The 23,430-nt window shown below is 49.6% G+C and overlaps 1 protein-coding gene across 1 annotated transcript; it reads right to left on the reverse strand.

The window, feature by feature from the left end:
* Positions 1-3,180: 3,180 nt before the first annotated feature.
* On the reverse strand, positions 3,181-18,383 carry LOC146420962 (serine/threonine-protein kinase PAK 3-like). Its single transcript, XM_085047853.1, has 15 exons — positions 17,984-18,383; positions 17,018-17,055; positions 16,458-16,580; positions 13,129-13,332; positions 12,516-12,860; positions 11,972-12,079; positions 11,426-11,588; positions 9,248-9,311; positions 8,494-8,542; positions 7,608-7,720; positions 6,826-6,943; positions 6,032-6,131; positions 5,404-5,600; positions 3,962-4,099; positions 3,181-3,527 (listed from the first exon to the last, which is right to left on the reverse strand). The coding sequence occupies exons 1-15, from the start codon at positions 18,057-18,059 to the stop codon at positions 3,462-3,464; spliced, it is 1,902 nt and encodes a 633-aa protein (XP_084903979.1). The 5' UTR covers positions 18,060-18,383; the 3' UTR covers positions 3,181-3,461.
* Between the last annotated feature and the right edge of the window lie 5,047 nt (positions 18,384-23,430).

Here is a 23,430-nt window from a genome sequence, read left to right on the forward strand (position 1 = left end):
GACACACACACAGAGACACACAGACACAAAAACGGACACACACACACACATACTCACACTCACTCTCACTCTCACACTCACACTCACACACACACACAGACACATAGACACTCACACACACACTCACACACAAACTCTGCAGGATGCACACACAACTCCCACCCGCATTTGGAACCATCTTCCCTGCTGAGCTGAGGACAGCAGTGACCGGAATACTCCGGGCACTCCACATTCACGGCAAGGCAGCCGGCAGCCTTGAAGGACAAAGCGAGCACAGCTCGGAGCTCTTACTGCCCAGCGGGAGCCCTGCGGAGCTCGCACACCCCGCATCCCCCAGGCCCAGCCCCGCTGCCCAGGGTGTCGCGGCTCCTCCCGCGGGCGGAGCTGACGCGGCCCAGGCCCGGCCCCGCTGCGCTCCCAGCGCGGCCCGGCGCGGCCCGGCCGAGCCCGTGAGGGACAAGGGCGAGGGGCCTGAGGGGCTGCGGGCGAGGCCGGCAGCGGCAGCGGCCCCGGAGCGTCCGGGAACGGGCGGACATCCCGGGAGAGGGAGCTGGGAGAGGCCGGGGAGGGAGCGGAGCCCTGGGAGAGGGGAAGAATCCTGGGAGAGAGAGGAGATGCCGAGAGAGGAGGGAGAGCCCGAGAGAAAGGGGAGAGCTCGGGAGAGGAGAGACCCTGGGAGCGGGGAGAAGCCGGGACCGGAGGGAGAGCACGGGGGCGGGGAGATCCCGGGAAAGGGGTGAGCCAGGGAGAGCGCGGAGAGCCCGGGAGAGGGAAGATGCCGGGAACGGGGAGGGAGCCCTGGGAGAAGGAGATGAGTACGGGACAGAGGGAGGAGAGCCCGGGAGAGGGGAGACAGCCCTTGGAGAGAGGGGAGAAGCCGGGCACGGGCTGAGCCCTGGAAAGAGGGGAGAGCCTGGGAGAGAGGAGGGCCCGGGAGCGGGGGCTCCTGCAGCCGGCTCGGGAGCGGGCATGGCTCAGCGTTTCGGGAGAGCACGGCCGCGGGGATGGCTCTGGAGCCGGCGGCACACAGAAAAGAGCTGCTCGGCATCCCCGGCGCCGGTGAGAGCACAGTCCTGCCCGAGGAGGCAGCGCAATGGGCACCGCTCAGGTTCCCAGTGAGGCCATGGCACTGCTCGGGTTCGTCGCCGTATCCGTGGCAGCGCAGAGCATGGAGCCTCTCTCGGGCCCCAGGGTTACCTGAGCCAGGGGCACCAGGGCATCGCTTCTGTCTTGAGAACCCACGACGAGCAGTGCCGGGCAGGGACTGCAGATTCCCATTAGTGGCAGTGGAAAAAGAGCAAGGAATCTTCTATGGCAGAAGAAATGGAACACGAGCAAGGTGTCCCCATGAAAGGTGTGAAGAAGCACTCCCCAAGATACTGTTGCTCTTGGCTCAGAACATGGAAGAGCAATGGGGAGACATGAATCAGAAACTGGTTGTAATGGCCAGGGACCAGTTCTCTGCGTAAAATGCTACACAATTGCTGCAATGCTGTATGGAGGACTAATTGGTGCTTGCTACGTAATCTGGACTTGTTACGGGCATCATAGTTCTCTCTCAAAAGTGGCTCTGGAGCCATGATTAAGAAAATTCTTGAGAAAGGCTCATAGACCCACATTTTAATGCAGTTGCTGTGGTTTGGTAAATCAAATCTGCTTTTTTGCCTTGATTCTCCTGAAGGTTTGTGTTCTGGGTTCTTTTTTCATCCATGCATAAGTGCAAAATTTGGGGATCTAAGGTAAATTCCTTCTAGAACGGATATGGAAGAGACTGGCCTTTGGTCAGCAATGTGTCAGCGAGAGGACAGCTGAGCCATTATTACTCAGAGGAAGAACAGGCCTGCAATAGAGGTGTGAGCCCAGGCTGAAATTCAGTGGAACCACCCTAGGCAGCATCAGTAAGAAGGTGGTGCACTATTGTATGGTCACTGGGATCACTACACCATTGCAAATAGGTTCCCTTTCTGGCAGAAGAAGCTTCTATCTGCTGCCTCTGCTGGGGGCCTTGGGATGGACAGAGTGAGCAAGGCCTGGTCAGCGCACAGGCTTATGGACATTTGCCACACAGGGGCTGCAAAAAACCAAAAAGCCAAAGGCAAACAAGCCCATGGCCTCATTCAAGAACAGCCCCAGCATCCTTTGTCCCTTCTGGCAAGACAAGGCAGCACTTAGTACATTCAAGGCTGCATAGCCCTTCGCAGGACCACCCAACACATCAGGATCTATGGCAGAAAGATGTGGGGGTTTTTGGTTTTTTTCTCACTGGGTGGGAGTTGCTTCAGTTGCTGTTTTGCGCTCTCCCAAAACGCGCTGACCCGCGCCCACTCCCGGCCCGGCTGCAGGACTCCCTGCTCCCAGACTCTCCCGGTTCCTGACCCAGCTGCAGGAGCCCCTGCTCCCGGGCTCTCCTCTCTCCCAGGCTTTCCCCTCTTTTCAAGGCTCAGCCTGCCTCCAGGTTGAGTTTTCATCCTAAAACACAGCAAAAAAAGGCTCTGCTTTTGCTGACTGGAGCCACATTGCATCTTTCCTTCAGAAACTAATAAAGAAAACGCAAACTGCCCACAAACTGAAACTCTTCTGCTCCCTTCCAAATCAGTTCACTACTCAAGCACAAGCCTCAGGCACATCCCCGACTGCCTCTCTGCCAGGAGCTCAGAGCTGCATTGCACAGTGCTTGCTGTGTGCCAGAGAGCACAAAGCAGGCTGGCCTGGTGCCCCTGAATATTTCTGCCAAACACTCTGCATTTCTCACCTTTGCTGTGGCTGAGTGCACAACTCCAGGGTTGCAGGCACTTCTCCCAGAGCTGTGTGAGGCACTGGCTCCTGCAGATCTGGAGCTCTCCTGAAGCCAGAGAGATTGCACTGAGGGATACAAATCCAAGTGGCAGGAACTTGAATGCTCTCGAGTCACGGCTGAACACTGCACTTGCACAGGACATTTGGCTGCCCCACTCCTCTTTCCATTTAGGCTGCAAATACCACTGCCCTTTCTTCCTCAACTCAAAGTACCAAGGCTGGGCAAAAACTGGCCAGTGGGCTGTATTCCAAAGGCATGTGGTCTTTGGAATACAGCCTACCAAAGAAGTCGTAAATGTCACTTTCCATCTTTAAGAAACAACTGACTTTTCTGAAGGAAATGTTGAGCTTATTCACAGATTGAGAAAGAATCTTCCAGGTGAGTTGGTGTCTCAGAAACTTTATTGATTTACAATCCTACTCTATATTCCTACTCTAAAATCTTCGTGTACAATCTTCCTCTATAATCTTCTGCTACAATCTTCTTCTAAAATCCTACTCTAAAATCTTCTTCTACAATCTTCCTCTATAATCTTCTGCTACAATCTTCTTCTAAAATCCTACTCTACAATCTTCCTCAAAAATCCTACTCTACAATCCTATTCTAAGCTGGTTGTGGAGAAAAAGTTCTTAATGGACTGTCTTGGTGTTTTCTTCTCCTTCCACTACTTCACTGCAATGATCAGTGATGCGAGGCTGGACGCACGCTTGGCTGATGTTACAAATGGATGCTGCCCAAAAGAAAACAAAGCAACAATGAACAACGAGGCATGACTTTCCAAGCTCAGTGCTTCAAAGGCAGGGGCAATATTTTTAAATGAAAACAGGATTGAGTCTGACAAGGTCTAAGCAGTGTGGTGTAACACTGGTACAAGCTGCCCCAAGAGATGGTAGGTGCTCCATCCCTGGAAACATTCCAGGTCTGAGAAATGTGATCTACTTGACAATGTCCCTGCTCATTGCAGGGCACTTGGACCAGATGACCTTTACAGGTCTCTGGCAGGCCAGCCCAGCCTAGGATTCCTCACCCTTTCCATTTGAAAAGCACAGAGAGTAGGAGGTGAGGAGGAGGGGAGCTCATGTGATGCCTTGGAGTTCAATGGAGGAGGAGCCCATCCCTCAGACACTGTTTCACTGTTTCACCTGCTGCCCCTTTGCATTTTACCTGCAGGAGCTCCTTGGCAGACCAGCGCTGCTCCTCATCTCTCTGCAGGCAGTGGCTCAGGAAGTCACTCAGCAAAGGTGAGAGGAGCTCGGGCTGTCGCAGCTCTGGGGTCCCTATTTCGGCTATCAGGTATTGAGCCTGGAGAAAAAGGAAACAGGAGGCTCCATGTGCTTCTTTCACATCTCTAACTGCTCTCCCTGAACCCGTTTTTTATCCTCCACTCTGTCGTGGCACTTTCTGCCCTGGCAGAGGGGCACAGATGACTTTCATATACCAACAAAAACCCAAACTCCAATGCAGCCACAGCTTTTCCAAAATCCAGCACATCTCTCCGAGGCAGCTGATTTCAATGGCTGACCTACTTAGTGGGAACTACATCAGCAAAAGCACGTTTTGCTTCTCTGAGAATTCATACCAGCTTGACAGGCTATTTGGAAGAGGGACTTTGCACTATTTCCAATTATTATTACATGACAAGTGTGTCTGCTTTGTTGCTCCCTTAAAAACAGCTTTGATAATCTAAAACTCATCATGCTTTTTATTCTGTTGTTGAAAAGAATGGTAATTGGGAGAAAAAAAAGAAATCCATCAGTTATTCCTTGGATAAGGAAACAAACATTTGGAACCTCCTGGTCAACACAGACACATTAAGATGCATGCAGAAATGTATTGGGATGAAAATGCCTCTTTGGGCAACTCTGTTTCTCAGCAGTCTCCAAATTTCAGCTTCCCTTATGTGGCAAAAAGGAAAACCTTCCCTTGTCAATACAGAAAAAGAAGTGCCATCCCTATGTTAATCCCGTGCTCATTTGGATACTCAAGTCAATGCATTAATGTGTGCCAATCCCAGAAAGTGCCAGCAACAAACAGGAGGTTTTGGCAGGCTCTCCATATCACCAGGCTCAGGCTTGGTGGCCTGGAGAAAGTGGCTTGGACTAGGAAGGAAATATGGTCACTAAGTGTTTCAGCAACACTGCACAAGAAGCAGAAGATACTATGTGGCCTTTACAACTTCTTGTCCTGGTTTCAGGCAAGTTTCGAAGTGAGAAGAATGGGGCTGCATTTCATCTCTAAAATATCTCTGTTTTAGAAACTTCATTGGGTTTAGGTTTCTTTTCTTAATTTCTGAAAAGATAACACCACTTCTGAGATGCTTGTTCCTTGTTTTTATGGCCATCTTCACAGACAGAAGATGTGGAACAACTGGAAACCCAAAGCAAAGTGTTGCCTGAGAATGGAGAATGTCTGTGTGTGGTTAGGCTTGAGTTCCCCCACTGATGCAAACAAAACTCCTGCAGATGCTGATGTGCTGCAGGGACATTTGTAGAAGTGGACTTTGGTGGAACTAGTGCCAGCAGATGGCAATGGGATTTTGTGCAATGGCAGACAGAACATGGGACAGGTCAGAAAGGCAGTGGGATCAGAGAGCATTTACACTTTACCGTGAGAGAACTTTCATTCTCGTAAGGAACTTCATGTTCCACCATTTCAATTCCGACTATTCCGAAGGACCATATGTCCACTTTGGGACCATATGGTTGCTGCGTCACAACTTCAGGCGCCATCCACCAAGACGTGCCAATCACCGAGCTCCGTTGATTCCGCTCAGGGGTGAGCAGAGCAGAGAGGCCAAAATCAGCTGAGAAGAAAAGAAAATACTGTTCAATTAGGGAATCAGGCAAAAGAATTCCCCACTCTATGATTGAGATTGTGCTGTTGAAGCTCCTGGAAATCCATCCCTGCTCTGTGTCCTCAGGACGTTAACCAAGGAAATTTGGAATTGGACATTTCAAAAAAATGCCCAAATGTTTACACTGCCTCCAGCAGTGGCTTTTATGCCCTGGAAGATTTAGATTGTAGCTCACTCCCTCTGGAAAAGACACACAAATCAGTGCCATTCCTAACTGCTATTTCCTTCCAATGCCTCTGTGCACATTGCAGCTGTGCCCTCAGCTCACAGCAGGGGTCCCTGCACTGCCACCAACACCATTTTTTGGGAACTGACATCCACTCAAAAGCATCCCCAAACCCTACATCCCTGCAACACTGCTTGACCAGGAATATACCGACCCAACTTGACAGAGCCGTTGGTTCCCAGAAGGATGTTGCAGCTCTTCACATCTCGGTGGATCACATGGTTAGAGTGAAGAAAATCCAGTCCTTGCAGGCACTGAGAGGGAAAAGGGAAAAAGCAGGATAAAAGTTAGTGATGTGATTTCATCCCACAAGAAAGGAAACAGCTCTCAAAGATTCCCTTGGCAGGGAAATGGGAGTAATGGCAGAACACGGTGCCATCAAGAGGAAGAGTTGCTGCTGCAACACTCGCAGAGCAGTAGCCTTCTAAGGGAAGGCTTCTAATGTCAGCTTTTGAAAGAGCAATTGCTGTTCTACACTGTGCCCTGTAAAGCAGCCAGAGTGATTGCTGCTGCAGTGGATGTGCTCTCAAGAAAAAGCCATTTTGGGTGCACTACTGTCCTTATCAGCTGACGGCTGTGAGAAATGAGTCCCTCCTTTTCTTTGCCATTAGTTTCAAAGCCTGCTACCAGCACATATGCTTTTACAGGCAAGGAATGAAGTGCAGACAGGCTGCAGGTAAACATTTTGAGAGGCAAGGTGGAGAACAGCAAATACAAATACAAGAGACAGAGCGACAATATGACAGCAGGAGATCAGACTGTAAGAACAGAGTAGAGTGAATGCAGGGACACTAGCAGGCAGTTAGTTCACTTGAGATGCTCCTGCTTCTCCATAGCACAGCAGCAACACAGAAACAAAGCTTGGCGCATGGAATCACTCCAGTTCTGAGCCCCTGTTTCCCAGACAATCCTGCCCAAGCCATTGGGAATACAGGCAGGATCCCCAACCTCCCGACTGATGGCTGCAATCTCATCATCACGCAGGTAGGTCTTGTTGATGACATCCATCAGAGTGCCTCCATCCATGTACTCCATAACCAGCCAGAGTTCATTATCCACAAGGTAGCTGAAAGAAGGAAACAAGGGCATGGAGATGAGCATGCATGGCTACGTTGCTTTTTCGGCTGATTCCAGTTTCCTGGTCCGTTTGAAATGAGGACAGAATAAAAGGAACAGACATTGCCTCTAGGCTGTGCAGTGTTTGCAGTGTGTGCAGTCTCAAGGAGAAAGGCACATGTGTGAAAAAGGAGATGTCTTAGATGCCCAGCAAGGGAAAAATACAGCTTAGTAACAGCAGAGAAGAAAAAGCCAGCTCTCACACAAAAAAAAAGCACCTTTCTGGAAAAAAAGCACCTGGTCTTCCTGGCATGCACAGCAATCGAAAAGAGCGGTAACAATCCAAAGGAAATCCTCCCTAGGATGGTTCATCCGCACTTAAGACACCCCAGAAACATCATGCCTCAAAATGGAGGCAATGAACTTGAAGGCTGTTGACTTAGTAAGATAGGGATGATCCAGGTTTTTGAACAATTTTCAAACTACATGTGCCTAGGGAGACAAATGCAGACAAAATATAATCTCTTCCCATCCACTGAATATATGTAGAGAAATAATAATTAACCAATAATAATACCTCTATTTCCTGGCAGTGACCAAAGTTAGTTTTTAACCTCACATGCTTGCACTATGTAAACATACACTCGTGGGATAAAACGACAACCACCACTCACCTATCTAAATAGTTGACCAGGTTGGGATTCCTATTCATCTTCATGATCCTGATTTCATTAATGGTTAATTGCTTTGTCCTCAGCGATTTAAGCTTTATTTTCTTTATAGCAACCTAAAATGATGTTGAAAATCAGTAACTTGAGAAGTTGGTGGCATGAGACAGCAACACACATGGAGTGAGTGATTTTGGAAAAACACAGCCGAGCTGTGCCAAAGTGCCTTGTGATTAGACCTTGGAGTAATTAGGAAGTGACATTCCATCAGCCCATTTCTCTGCTCACTTGGGGGCCAGTCACAGGACACGTGGCCACTAACGTCCACCTGGTAACAATGGTGTCTCAACTATCACCACAAAGCTCTGACCACACTCTCTGCTCCTCTGGCTGGGATTCAAAAGAAGTAATCCAAGACTTGGTACTCTACACATACATCCTGGGCTATAAGAAGGGCTTAGGGCTTTTAGGGATGCCTTGCAGATCTCTCCCTAAGTGCAGCTCCCATGTGCAGCACTGCAGGTTGCCAAAGAACTTCCAGTAAGATTCAGATGCATTTGCTGGCAGCCAGAAATGAGAATTCAGGACTCTGAAGCTGTAGCCCCAAAGAGCAGTGAGATGCTCTAAGGCTCCACCTTTGTTTTAGCAACTGAGAGAGAGCAAGCAAGCTCATCCTTCTCTGAAAGGTACTGCTGCTCTCCGTGCCTCCTTCCCTGTGGCAGCTGAGAAGGGCAAAGGCTGTCCCAAGTGTAATTTGCAGGCTGGCACCAGTCTGTGCTTCCTGTGCCTTTGCAGCACAGCTCGACGGGTGACCCAAAGCTCCAGCCACAGCTCACACGAGAGGGGAAAGCCCTCGAGAGCCGCAGAATCTGTGGGGGCTGTTGACATTTACCTCTCCTCCTGTGGCAGTGTCGACTGCTCTACAAACATTTCCAAAAGCCCTAGAAACAAAACAGCAGGAAAGAAAGGAGAAGCCGTTTAGATGTTGGAGTGAAAGCCAGCCCAGACAGGAGATCTCTGCTGTAAATACCTAAAACCTGCAGGATGCTTGAGGGGTCTGCCAGAAGGCAGATGACGCATTTTCCTCTCAAGGGCCATGGGCACTGGGCACTGGGCCTGTTCCTGTAGCTTTGGGGTTTACAGCCTCAGATCAAAAAGCTCAGAGAGCTTATTCTCCCATCTCAGGTTTCAGTTTTCAAACTGTGTGGTTTTAATCCTGTCCACCAAATATTTCCTTCAGCAAACTCTTGGAAAGAAATGTTCCTGAGAACTGTTATCTGACAGCTTTCAGGGGCTAGGTTGCTCTTTCAGGCAATCAGGATTCTTCTCCTTTCATTAGTGTGGCCATATGATTCTGAGACACCCAAAAATTCTAAGGAGATTAACACACAGGTGTCCCACACTTGAGAGACTGGAGATTTTCCAGGTCCTGTTCCTTGCTGCTGGCAAGATTTTGGCAGCATTGAGATGTCCTTGACAATGCTTTCTGGCCACATTTACAAATTCTGCCTAGCAGTGAGTGGTGGGGCAATCTAACCCCAGTGTCTGAACATGTTTGCAGCTTGCCTGACATTACACGTGATAGATATTCCACCAGCAGAACAGCCAGCCTGTGGTTTTGTAGAAATAACTGTGGTTAGACTCACCCGCTGCCGATATTTTCCAGTTCAGTGTATTTTGTCACAGGATTTTCCATGTTGACCATTCTCCCTGAGAGAAACAAAATGCAAGATGCTCACTTTAAAGCAGAAATCTCACCTTCCAGGAGATACAAAAGGCAGCCCCACTGTCTGGGGCTCTCAGCCCTTTGTGGTCAGCTGAGGAACAACAACAAAACCACAAAAACTACAACAAAAAACCACAACAACAACAGCAACAACACCCCAGACAGCCTTGCAGCAGAGATGGCCTAGAAACAAAACAGCAGCAAAGAGAGAAGAAGCTGTTTAGACGTTGGAGTAAAAGCCAGCAGACTGTGAAAGGACAGAGACTGATTTCCTACAATCCTTTGAAGTGATCTCTGGACAGGAAACAAAGCACCACGAGTTGTTTTCCCAGGAGAGGAGGGCATCTTCTCCACCTTTCAGCAGTTTGCCAAAAGAATACCTTTCCCTTTGTAAAGCAGAGCAGCTCAGGCTATAACCAATACCGATGGGGCTTTCAGCCTAAGGATCCTCCCCCTTTCTGAGCAGGCTGAGCTCGAAGATGCCCTTGCCTGTGCCCCGTCTGAAGAAGCACACTGCTTGCCTTCACCCTGACAGCGCGGATCAGTCGCTCGCATTGGACTCGCCCTCTCAGCACCGCACACGTCCCCATCTTCCCAGCTGGGCACAGCGGGCATGGGCAGCAAGGAGAGCAGTGCTCCTCAGGCTCTGCTGTGACACAGACAGCTGCCCAGAGGAGATGCTGAGCCTCTCGTGAGTCCAGGCCGTGCCATGCAGGAGCCAGCCCAGACGAGGGGCTGCTGCCTCCCGGCAGCTCTGCGCTGCAGCGGCTGGGCGTCAGCGGGACTCTCGGCTAAGGAAGGCTCCAGCCTCTGCAGTCACAGCAGCCGTCAGCAGGGGCAGGCCAGGTGGCACAAGGCTGGGAGAGCCCAAGGATGAGCACTGACGAGCACTGGCAAGAAGCCACAGCCAGTCCGAGCCCCGTGACAAGCTGCTATCCCCATTCAGGACACGACATGATTGGCTTTGAGATCAGACACACGGAGGTGCACATCAGTGCCCTTTTTGTGCCAACAGCTGATGGCAGACAGAGTCAGCTGGGCTCTGTTCTCAACCCCACCAGCACCTCTCTGAGAGCACAGCACTGGCAGCTGTTATGGGCAAGAAGCAGATGAAATGAGTTGTGCTGCAGAATCACAAAGGCTTGATGTGGTGTCCTAGAGAGTGATCTGTGCAGGGCTTGGGCCAATGGGTAGGATTCTAGCAGTCATGGGGAATGACTGGCAATCAGCTACAACTGAATGCCATGGATCTGAGGAATATACAGTGGATGGGCTGGAGGCTCACTCCTGAGAAATGCCAGCAGGGCAGTTTTACCTGATCACACCTCATCTATATGTCTCTTGGACACATCTTTGTAAGCATAAAACTACGATACTAAATAGAGATTGTTATAAAAATATCTTGGGTTTTTTTGGGGCCACACAGAAAACACCTCTTGCTCTCTATTTGTGTGGTCACCTGATGTTCTTTCAAAGGAGCTCTCATTGACGAAAATGTAGCTTTCCCATAAAAACAAACTGTAGTACTGGTATTACTACAGTCATAAAAATGACATCAGGAAGACACCTGGAGCAGAAGAACTCCTTCAGGATGGAGAAATACCAACTCCACCACAAAACCAAAAAAAACCCCAAACCCAAAGCAACAAAAACCAACAACCGAAACCTCTACTAAACCACAAAAAGGCAAAACCCCCAAACCAATCCATTTCTGCAAAGCTTTTGGTCTCTGATGACTGGTGGGAAGTCAGGAGTCTAAGCAGAATTTAGGTAGCCAAATATTCGGCACAGTTTGGCCACTAGCACCCAGGACTTGCCTAGAACATTTCCTAAATCACAGCCTTCTGCTCATGCAGGGACAATCCCTGCTTCTGCCTTTGGTGGAGAGGGAAGCTCAGGCAAACCCAAGCCAGTCCAAGCTGCCCTCAGAGGCAGCAGGAACATCCAGAGCACTTTCTCACTGCCTCCAAGCACAGCAGTTCCTGTGGGGAGTCCTAAATGTCCCTGTGACACCAAACTGAGGAGAAAATTTGGTCCAGCTGTGCTGACACATGCACATAATACACTGTGCCTCAGACAAGACACACACAAGACATACTCAGTATCTCCAGGCACTTCTCCTCCATCTCCTGTGTCTGAGCATCTATGACCACACTGGAGCTGAACGAACTGTTTGGGCTCCCCTTCACAGCTTTCAGACTAGAGGTGTCACTAAACAACGCTTCTGCTGCAGCAGGTTGCATGAGAGAGCCTGAGGAACTCTGGAAGGAGAAATGAGTTTGTGTCAGAAAGGTGGCTGGCAGAGATTGCCCCGAGATCCCATTTCAAATAAAAGCCCTTAGGAAGATGCTGTTGGCCACATGTAGGGCTCTTAAACTGGACATTTTGGGATGTCCACTTCTTAACCAAATGGGTCAAAACCAAAGGCTGGTTTTACTCCAGTTCATGGCCACATTCAGCTTCCGTTTTCATGGATTTTCTGAAGGATGACTGCCACAATGACCATTCCGCTTCCTCCCAAGGACTCCTTCCCCCTCTCCAAGGGCTGCAGACACACTTGCAGCTCCTTGGTCTTGTGTTCTACCTCCTCCCATGAGCTCCTTCTTAACTCCACCCTCTTCTGGATGTGCTCAATCTTCAGTACCTCTGGTCGGGACACTTTCTGTGCCTCACGCCAACCTTGGGACTCTTCATGGCCAATCACTTGCTGGAAGTCTTCATAGGCTGCCCAGAGAGATGTCCATTCTTCCACCTCAAGTCAAAGAGAACAAAGCAGTCAGAGACTACAGCTTGTCCCTGTCAGCTGTGAGTCACAGACTGTGAGGAAAGGGAAAGAACAGGAGAGGACCAGATTGACAAGGGATACAGACAGCTTGTTTCCAAATCCATCTGGCTCACCATGTTCCCCTGTAAAAACACCTTGAGAAACAAGGTGAGCAGGAGCAGGCCAGCAGGAATCCATTGGGATGACTGCTGGCCAACAGGCCAAAGGACTAGTCGCACTGTCTGGGGCAGCAGCTGAGATTCAACAGACCAGCAAGTGTCCTTCAGAGCAGCTGTGATAGTGACCACAGCAGGATGGCACTCAGAGACATCATCCCACCCACCTGCTGCTGTGCAGAGGAAAGGCAAGAAGGGCAGAAAGCCCCAGTTTTGGTGACTGCAGTGGTTATTGCTGTTTCAATCACTCGATTTTGAAAAGCCTCATGCTTTTGAAGGAAGAGATTCATTTCCTCCCTAATGATTTTCATGTTTTCCTCCAGTGTCTTCTCGTCTGCCTTGTTGCGAGTTTTTCTTTCCTGCAGCTCTGCCTGAGGCTGTTTCCTGGTGTCCTGTAAAGAACGAGAGACAGAGGGTTTCATGAGTGGAGTGGCTGCCACTCTTACACTCACCTGGTTCTGCAGATCACCCCTCTGACGATGCAGATTCCAGTTATCTTCAATTCTTCTCATGTCTTTCTTGTTCTTCCTCTTCACTATCATGGGTGTGCTCTGAGCTTCGGGCAGCTCTGCTTGTGGCTCTGCCTTGATGTTCTGTAGACACAAATGCAGAGCAAGTGACTGGGAGCTGCCATCAGGCTCAGCTTTTTCCTCTTTTGACCTCAAAATCCCATTCATTCAGCCACTTCTTTCTGCTTCTCTACCTAACTCTACTTCCATTGTAACCCAGTGCTGGTCTCTGCAGATTTCAGGGCTCTGTGCTTTCAGTGCCTGCAGGACTCCTGGCCTCCCCAGTCCCAAGAGCTACATTTCATGCTTCCCTGCCTGCCCTTTACTCTGTCCCCTGCCTGGTCAGGCTTACCTGGCCATTGTCTTGTGGCTCTTCCACCTGCTGCCTGAGCTGCTCTTGCTGCTCTTGGGCTGGGAACAGCTCTTCCTGAGTCTGGCATGACATCTCTGCTACAGCAATCTGCTCTTGCTGCTCTTGGGCTGGGAACAGCTCTTCCTGAGTCTGGCATGGCACCTCTGCTACAGCAATCTGCTCTTGTTCTTTTTCTCCAAGGACCTGCACAAAAAGCAAGAGAAGATGGGTTTAAAGTTCCCATACAAGGTATGTGGGGCAAGACTCAAAGTTTGATTGGGCTCACACATTCCCAAAGCACTGTGCTGCTGCTCTCCTGGCTCATTCTGTGCCCATGGGGAGGCACAAATTCCAAAGTGAGACTGACAGTACAAACATAGACCATGTGGGACTGAATTTCCAACAGACCCTTTAGGCAGCAGACAGGGAATGTGTGGTATTTCTCAAGGGTCTGCTAAAGGCCTCCCTCCTCCTCTGCTGGGTCCTCTTTGTCTCTCAGTCATGACTGACACCCAGCCCTGTGCCACAGCTCCATCCTGGCTCTGCAGGTGGCTTCATGTATGACCTCACTCCTTGGGAGGGTCACTTCTGGAGTTCATGTTCTCTTCCAGCCTGAATGACATTCCTGCCTTTCTAACATCTACACTCTTGCTAGAAATCACGGTCATCCCGGAGATAAGGATGCACACAAAGAGCCTCTGATGGAGGTCAGAGAGCTTCTACAGCTGCCTCAGTACATGGAGGAGGAGCAAGGTGTTTATTCTCCCCCTTTTCTCAACTAAACATTCTCATGGACAGTAACAGAGACCCTCATTAAACTCCATTAACATATTAACTTACACACACTTTGGGGGGCCAGTGAAGGACACCATGTGTCCTGTAATGCATGCATGACCGAAGTCACCAAACCCCACCTAGAGCATGGGATTGTGCCACCTCACTAGGACAGGCCAGAATTTATAGCATGAAAAGGGTTTCAGGGCAGAAGAGGCTGGAAGAGGAAAATATCTCTGTGGGGAAAAAACAATCATTTCTGGAGGGGAAACGTCTGCCTGCTTGGGATCTGTCGCCAGAGCATGTCTCTCCTCCTCTCCAGAAGGGATGCATTTCAGTGAGCTTTGCACCTCAAAATGCCCTGCAGCAGACCCAGGAAGATTCATTGATGTAGATATTAGATAGATAGATGATAGATAGATAGATAATAGATAATAGATATAGATAGATAGATAGATAGATAGATAGATAGATAGATAACTAGATAGATAGATATTAGATGATAGATAGATAGATAGATAGACAGATCTCACTATCACAATCTCTCTTACTACACTTGCTATCACTACACACATCAACACTCAGCAGCCAGTGCCCTGATCAGCAGCAATCCTGTACTTGCTCTCCTGTTGCTTCAATAAACCACACTCTTGGGGAATCTGGAGCATGTATGTCCTCATGGAATGTGATCAGAGCCAGAGCACTGCACTGGGAACTGCACTCTTTGTGCATCTGTGCTTGGGCCAGTGCTTCTCTTGAACTTGACCAGACTGAGGGTGCTAAAGTGGCTGTAATGAGAAATGAAGCCCAGCCCCTCCCAGCCCCTCTGATCTCTTGAGGACCAGCTGGAATGCAAGGGCATTGACATCCTCCTGAATTCCCATACCCAGAACACAACACATTCTCATCCCCTGGGCTGCCAAAAGGCACAGGTGCTGTTAACTTGAAAGTGATGTACAAGGCCCTAGTGGCTTGCCTGGCACCAGAGCAGGTCCTGCACCAACATCCCTGCCCCAAACTATGTGTTCTCATGCAAAAAGACTGCATCTTGAGGAACTGCCACCTTGCAAGCTAAAATTCTAGCAGAATTTCTTCTAGTGCTGGAAAAGGGCAGGAAAGGTTGAGCAAAAGTGCCTTCTCTTGCTGGAGAAAGAGAAAACACACAGGGCTTCTTCTCCTAGCAAACCAACAAACCATCAAACTGAAAGATGAAAGTGTCACCTATTCCAGTGTCCAAAGCACCTGGATGCAGTGAGGGGATGTTTGGCAGGGAAAGGGCCCTTGTGGTGAGCACTGTCATGTAGGGATTTATGGAAGTCTGGCTGAAGGTTGCTCATGAGCCTCCCTTTCTCCAGGCTAAAGCTCTTTCAGCACCTCCTCACTGGACTTGTGCTCCACACCCTTCCCCAGCTCCCTTGCCCTTCTCTGGCCACTCTCCAGCCCCTCAATGTCCTCCTGCTTCACAGGGGCCCAGAACTGGACACAGCACTCAAGATGTGTCCTCACTGCTGCCCAGCACAGGGGAAATGGTCACTGCCCTGCTCCTGCTGCCCTATCATTGCTGACACAGGGCAGGATGCCCTTGGCCTTCTTGGCCACCTGGGCACACTCTGGCTCATGCTCAGCTGCTGTTGTCCAGCCCCCCTGGGTCCTTTTCTCCCAAGCAGCTCCCCAGGCACAAAGTTGTGCTTTTGTCTTAAAATACAGCATCAAGAATTTCAGGAAGTCCTTCCTGTTCTTAGCACTACAAGACAGCAGCCAAGCACCTGCAGCTTTGCCCCTAGGCTGCAATTGGAGTTTTCAAATGGAGTTTTCAAAGCTGCAGACTTCATAACAGAAAGTATCAACAGAAACTCTCCTTCTCTGGTTTCTGCCTCAGAAGGAGGGTTCAGAACAATGCAGTTCGTTTCTTTTGCCACGTGGGAGAAGAGATGCCCCACACAGATTCATGCACAACACAATCATCTCTTTGCAGCTTATCAAAAGCAAAAGGACAGATACACTCAGAGTGCCACTCAGCTCTGCCACAGACTGCTCTGCTGAAGAGGGAACAGAACAGCCTGGACACAAAGGCCCCAAAATCCCTCACTTCAAGCAGCAGCTCCACATCCCCAGTGGAGGATGAACTACTCACAGGTAAGCACACCCAAGAAGCTTGTGGGAACAAACAACCTCAAAACACTTGTGTGGTCAGATCAACATTTTTTGTGCCTCCAGCTCCCTGGCCAGGCTGTGGAGTGGGACAGGTCTCTCCAGGCCACAGTGTCACCTACGTACCCAGCAAGGCTGGGAGTGGTGTCCTTGGACACTCCCTCCTCTGGGGACAGGGAGCCTTCACGATCCAGGCTGGCCCCTATCAGAATCCCAGCAAGCTGGGGCCTAAACATGACAGGTCAAAGCCCATTTTCCAGCTGTCCCTGGCTGGGGTGAATCGCTAGGTGCTGGCAGGACTCCAGCACTGAGCATCTTCAGCCACCAACAGCAAGGGCTGTCTGGTCAGAAACTTGCAGCTCTGCTTTGCTCTACAGACAGCACCAAGGAGAACTGGCACTTACAGGCTCAGGAACTGCAGGCTGTGGTGTGGCCACAGCTGAAAGACTGTGGTCATTTTGCTCCTCTTTGGCCTCTTCTCCAGAAGCAGTGGGAGCCAGAGGAGAGTCTGCTCTTGGTTCTGTGCTCTGTGGACAGGCAGTAGTGTGAGGGACAGGCAGTTACCTATCATTTATAACCTTGTTTCTGTTCAGCTCTTTACCCAGCTCTACTAAGGAGAAATCATAAACTTGGATAGCAATGGGATTCTAAGTCACTGTAACTAAATTAAAATGGGTTAATTCAACAGTACTGCAAATTGTTCTGAATTAGATATTGCATCCTGGCTACAATCAGCAAGCAACACTCTCTCTGCAAACTTTGCTTTTAGTTCTTTAAAAGCTCTGAAACAGAACGTTAGGAAACAGCCAACGATGCCTTTTTCTACTGCTGCTGCAGACATAGAAATGGATGTTCTTTCAGCCCACCCAGCTGGCCCTCTACACTCTAGTGCCACAGGCCAAGCTCACAGCTTGCTCCACAATTCTTAAACAGCAGCAACATCAAAGGTTCCTTTCTCACTCACCTTGGGATCGGCACCTCTGAACACACGGGTCAGGTGACCTGCAGAGGGCAAGGGAAAATGAACGAGATGCTGTGAGCAAACTGCCTGTGCTGGTGAATCCCACAGCACAAGTCAACCCCAGCAGAGAGTAGTTTCCTTTCACAACATCCCTCCACGAGACACAGCTCTCTCACTCAGCAACCAAGGGAACAGGACAATATTCCTGGTTGTGCCTATGCTTTGGCCTCTTTTGCCAGTGAATGAATATTAACTTGATCAAGAAAATGCAAATCATTCTTTAACACTCAATGCTTCTGTTCTGCCCAACAGCTAAAGCAGCTTTTTTTCTCCTCTCTTTCAGGTACTTTTTTTTTTCCTCCTAAACAAGTTGCATGCACTAATTCCCATTAACTTGCTGGACACAGTTGTCCAGAAAAGCTTCCCCAAAATCCCCCAGAGCTGTGGGAGTTCTACTGTGAAACAGCAGAGGAGCAGCTCTGGAGTTCAGGAGCAGACACTTACTGTTTTGGAATTTGCACTTCATTGCAAAGGAAATTGCTTGTTTAGCACTCAGCAAAGGGTCAAGTAAGACAGTCAAATTCTTTAATATCAGGATCGAGAAAAAAAGCAGCTTTCCCTGAATTCTGGGGAGAATTGCAGAGTTTTTAGAAGGCCTTTGCAGAAGGTCTCCCAGCCTGTGTTTTGGAAGTTTTCCTGCTTGACCCAGCAAACTGAGGAAAGGACAGACTCTTCTGCCACAGACTCTCCCGTGGAGGGAACAGAACCCCTGCAGATTCCCTTGCAAGTGCTGCTCGCACTTCCCCAGCTACAGACACCCCCTTTTAGCTGAATGTGTTGACAGAAGTTTCACCAAACCAGTGGCATCCTAATGGCCTTTTTGTTTCAAAATCAGCTCAGTCACTGAGAAAGACCAGGAAGGGATACACAAGCCAGATTAGACTACACCCAGGGAAAACCTCTACTTACGTGCCAGGTTAGTTAGGTAATATCCAGAATAAGCAATGCCATAAACAGTGCAAACTGCAGCAGCAAATGGCTCCATGCTTTGAGCACTGCTGTGCAGGTTTGCACACTGTGCTCCAACACGGGAAAAAAGATCAGGCTCCTGTCAGAGTGCAGCTGCCCACTGACAACGCCTCAACCAGGAGGATGCTCCTGCACTGAGCAAGCCCAAGAGCTGCTCTGACACTGAGGCCTTCTGTGCACCAAGGCAACCTTCTGATGACACCACGGGGACTTGGCAACCATCCCCTGACATCACAATGCAGCTGCTCTGGGCTGCTCTGTGAAATAATGCAAAGCAGCCCAGCCTTCCCTAGAGTGAACACAAAATAGCCTGGGAAGTTCTCCTCTGTCCCACAACAGCACAAACCCCCTTGTAGGTCAAACCCTGCTGTTCAAGGGATCCAGGAGTAACTCAAGGAGTGCCCCAAGCACCTACAGCCTCTACCCCAACAGAACACTGAGACCAAACTTTCCCAAACCAAAGGAATAAAGACCAAGAAAATGGGCAAGTCATTGCACAGAACCAGGAGAGAAGGCACTATTGGCTTAACAGCTGAAATAATTCCTAAAAAATCACCCCACATATTCACACATTTATTGGACAGTGCCGGGCTGCTCTGTATGAACCTCTGTACCTCTGCCTTTATTCCTCTTTGGAAGCACTACAACTGGCAGCATTTGCCCACCAGCAGGAGCTGCTCCAAGCTGGGAATGTGACTGGCAGTGCTGATTTCCAGAGGCTTCTGGCTCCCAGGGAAGCCAAGGCAGGAGCAGGTTGAAAGGTGCTGGCGCTGCTGCTGCTCTGTGCCACAGAGCCCTGGCTGGGCAGGGCACAGCGCCCACTGCGCTGCAGGCTCTTTCTGCTGCCAGAGCTGGGCTCACCTGGGAACAAGTACTGACATTTGTGGGGAAACCAAGGGGTTAGGGGAGTCTGCATTTCTCTGTGTGCACCCAGGCTGCCTGCATCAGAGAGCTTTGGTCCCCAGAAAGGTAAACTACAGGGAAACAGCTGGTAAAGATTTCATTTTGACCTTTCTTAATTGTGCAACAGAAATGACAGAAATGAAAGTTACCAAGCAGGGCCCGATCCCCACTGCCAGCTCAGTGTGAGAAAGCAGGCATGACTTGATTTCAGTGCTGGGTGTGAGGGGAATCACTTCCCTAACACATGCACATCCAGCAATCTCACCTATTAGTTTGTATCCATGGAACTAAGACATATTCATGACTTTGCTGAAATGCACAGGCTAAACATTCCTGCAAAGTATCTCACAGATTTAAATCACTTCCCCAAAAGTATTGCCAGTGAGAGTAGTCATTTGGTGGTCGTTTGGAGAACATCCCATTCCTCAAATTCTCCTCCTATTGTCAAGAGCCTCCTCAAACCAGTTTCTTCCCCTTGAATGCATTGCAGCTATCTTCTTGGCAGGCCCACTCTCTTTATTCTCAAGGCTAAGATATCCACTTGCCCACATTAATCACTGCAATGGGGGAATACAGGACTAAGCACGGTCTATTAAAGCTTAAGCAGTTCATAATTTCTTACAGTTCAACATTTTCCCAACACCTCTCCTTCCTTCTCTGGGAATTGAACACAAGCATTTGGTGATCACCCAGCCCAAGGCAGCCTCCAACCCTCCCGTTCCCCACCAGCCCTTCTCTCTTCACAAACAGCAGGTCCAGCAGCACCTTCCCTCACTGGCTCAGTCCCCAGCTGTGCCACAAGTTCTCTGTCTCACACTCCAGGACTGTCATGGTCTGTTTGCTCTGCGCTGCACTCTACTGCCAGCAGACATCCCCACCCTGTTCCCTTGCCCTTGCAGAGCCTCGTAGCTCCTATCCATGGGCACCAGGGAGAAGGGGGGCAGTCACAGAGGAGACACACCTGCTGCGCTGGGCAGCAACAGAAACCCTCTCGAGTCACAGCTGCAGGCTGTATCTGCACAGGATGCTCTGGCTGCCCCACTCCTCATGGGCTTTTGGCTGGAAATGCAATTGCACTTTCTGCCTCATGTGGAAGCACCACGGCTGTGCAAAAAGCAGCCAGTGGGACTCACTGCAAAGGCACTGCAGTGTGGAGCTGATGAAGGAAGGAGACCCTTCCCCAGTTGCTGACCACACCAAAACCACCATAAGTGGGACTTTCCATCTCAGAAAAGCAATGGACAATTCAGAAAGTGAACACTGGGCTTATTCACAGAGTGACAAGGAAGGGAATATTTCAGTGGAGTTGAGGTTTGAGAGAGTTTTTTTTCTGAGTCCTACTCCAGCAGTTGGTTTAAGAAATAATTTTAAAATGTATTTTCAAAGGCTGTGAAGTCTTATGGCTTTGTTCTGGTAGAGAAATGGCTATATGAAATGTACTGGCATTTTAATGATATCCAGACTGGTTACTTTGTAAACCAGAGTAAGTTTCCTGCACAATAGCCACTAAAGAAAAATGAAATTGTAATCAGTGCTGACCTTGCAACCTTCTACTAAACTCATCAATGAGGTATTTTTACTTAGATCATAGAGCAAATTAATTTGTATTGATAACTATATTTATACAGACCTGCTGATTTCAAAGTAAAGCTGCCAGCATGTACTAAGTCAATACTCACTTCTATGAGGGCTGTAATATTAGATAGTCCTTGTTCACCATATTAACAAAATGAACATTTTGGCTATTTTTTTTTAACTTGTCGTCAGCTCTCTACACTCTTTGTCACACCGGATAGAGAGTTGACAGCAATGTGGGTCATGGGCTGGTAAGGCATTGCACAAGTTTCCTGTGTCAACACTAAACATTCCCATTTGCCATGGCACCACTTCTTGCCTCTAATTCTGAGCTACAGCTCAGTTCCTGCAGTATAGGTTCACACCTGTAGCCTGTATTTGCAGCTGGTTCTTACTTCCCTGTCCAGAAAATAATGGTGCTTTGATCTGAAATCAAAATAAAAAGAGGGGAGAGTCAGGTTCTGGAAATGTATAGCAAGAACTAATAGCTTTTTTGCAAATATGTTGAAAAGTTGTTTGCACATACTGCATAAACGGCAGCCAGAAAGACTGGCACTCCCACTTGCATGCTGAGGTTTGCCTATCCTTGTGGACTGATTTCTTGAGGCAAGATCAGTAAGAAATCCAAAACCACAGGGCTGGTGGGGAGAATATTGCAAATTATTCTGTCATGGTGCTTTTTGCATTAAAGCTCTGGCCATCATCTGATTGGAGTATTTAGAAGAGATAGAATCAATCACACTCTGCCTGTGCACACAATTCCTTCCCAGGAGTTATCCATGAAGAACATTGACATATTCACAGCAGCAGCTGTTGCCACACAGTCATGAAGCAGAGAATATGTTTTCCTGTTACACTTGGACAGCTGGAGATGCTTCTGTCAAGCTTATTTGAGTCACTGCTCAGCACAGATCTGAGACCTTTTGAGGTCAGTCTCCAACAAGTCAGTGCAATTAATATTCTTCCAGAATGAAGTTTGTCTAGCAACCCATAGACCATGGAGCCTGAGGAAAGCCAACACCTAGAGGAGATTTAATTTCTTCCCATATCTTTTCACTAATTTATTGCTGTCTGATATTTAACTAATGGAATCCTCTGGCATACGATTGATTGCGAGGTTGGTTGATCTTTCATTCGTGATTTCTCTGAAAGCATCACCCCCATGTTTTCTTCAGAAGCTCTTCAATCATCATGGCTCACGCAGCATTTCCTGCAGCCCTGAGGCTCCTGGTCAGTGGTGGGGTGTGGGGTCAGGGAAAGGCAGCAGGAGAAGGAGGAGAAAGCTGTGCAAGAGATCATGTCAGGGAAAGAGACATTTGTTTCCTCTCATTTGACTAAATGGCTGCTAGAGCCTCATTAACACTGCTGCCAGGGTGGTCTTTTGCAGGGCTGGGCAGAGCCCTGGGGCCCTGGGCTCCTCCTCTCTGTGGGACAGCAGGGCCTCCTGGGCAAGCAGCCCCTGTCCCAGCCAGGAGCAGAGGGGCTGTGACTTCTGCCCTGGACAGAGGGACATGTCACTGTCACCACCTGCTGCCCTGGGTCCTCCGGGGCAGGTCCTGCTCTGCAGGGATGGGTGCAGGTGGGGGATGGCTGCAGTGGAGGCTGCTCTCCAGTGTGTGTTGGGAGGCTGCTCTCCAGTGTGTGTTGGGAGGCTGCTCTCCAGTGTGTGTTGGGAGGCTGCTCTCCAGTGTGTGTGTTGGTTTTCCCCACTGGAGCCAGCAGGGCTTCTGGAAGGAGTCTCCTCCTGGGAGCTGCTGCAGCTGCAGCTGCTGGAGCTGCTGGAGCTGGAGCTGGCTCTGGCCACAGGGCTGTTGTTCTCACCCCTGACAGCACCAGAGCACAGCAGCAGCCTCTGGGCCTCCTCGTGGCACTGGCCCACAAGGACATTGAGGAGGCCATGGACCAGAGAGGTTCAGTGTATCTGTGTTGAGGAGAGGCTGCAGTAGTGGCACCAAGGTTTTGGCATCTTGACCAAAGGCACAGAGGGCATGCAGGATGCTGCTCTGCGAATTCTTTACCAGCCACCTGTGCTCCTGGCATATTTCCTCCAGCTTCTGGTGCAGCCAAGGCACCCCTGGAGCAGCAGATGACATTGCTTTTTGAAAAGTTCTGCCCACACCTCAGGTAGGAGGCCATCCACAAGCTCTGGCCCTGCAGCCCCCTGCTCAGCTGGGGACAGAATTCCTTGTGAAGATGAAGTAGACATCACAGGGTGATAGGGGCTGTTTTTGGCAAGGTGGCCAGCAGCTCTCCCTGCTGGACTCCAGCAATTCTTTGACGGCAAACTGTATATTGTCCTGTTCATCCTACTCAGAAAAGCTGACAGCTTCTGTCATTCTTCTGCGGAGTGGGCACGCTGGATTTCTCTTTGCCCACCACAGGATGCAGCCCAGGCAGAACTGGTGCTGACAGGGTCGAGCAGAATTCCCGTCCTTCCGAGTGTTCTGGCAGACAGGGCAGCTCCACGCTGTTCCCATGGCCATGTCTGCCTGTCCCAGCAGGCTGGGGAGAGCTGAGGGCCTCGAGCTGCTCCCATTAGCAGTCTTGCTTGGCAGGAGCCCAAGCTTGAGCCAGACTGGTCCAGGCTCTGCCAGTGCCCAAATACAAGCAGAACAGGATGTTGTATCACAATCCATTCCTCGGTGAAGGAGCTCCATAGCAGCTAGCTCAAGAGGCACCTCAGACCCTCAACAACCCAGTCAGCAACACACAGATGGCACTTCATGGCTGGGAGAACATCCATACACATCTCCAAGGACAAATTTCTCTGGGATTCTCCACAGCTCTGGCATCTGCCCATCAGCTCTGTCAGAAGCATTAAGTCTTCACCAGAAACACCAAAGGGCAAAGGGGCTTCTGGCTACTTTTCCTGCCATGCTGCATGGGTAGCTGGGTAACTTGCTGCACGA

Source organism: Lichenostomus cassidix, unplaced genomic scaffold, assembly GCF_008360975.1.
Source record: "Lichenostomus cassidix isolate B80296 unplaced genomic scaffold, HeHo_3.0 HiC_scaffold_763, whole genome shotgun sequence".
Lineage (NCBI taxonomy): Eukaryota > Metazoa > Chordata > Aves > Passeriformes > Meliphagidae > Lichenostomus > Lichenostomus cassidix.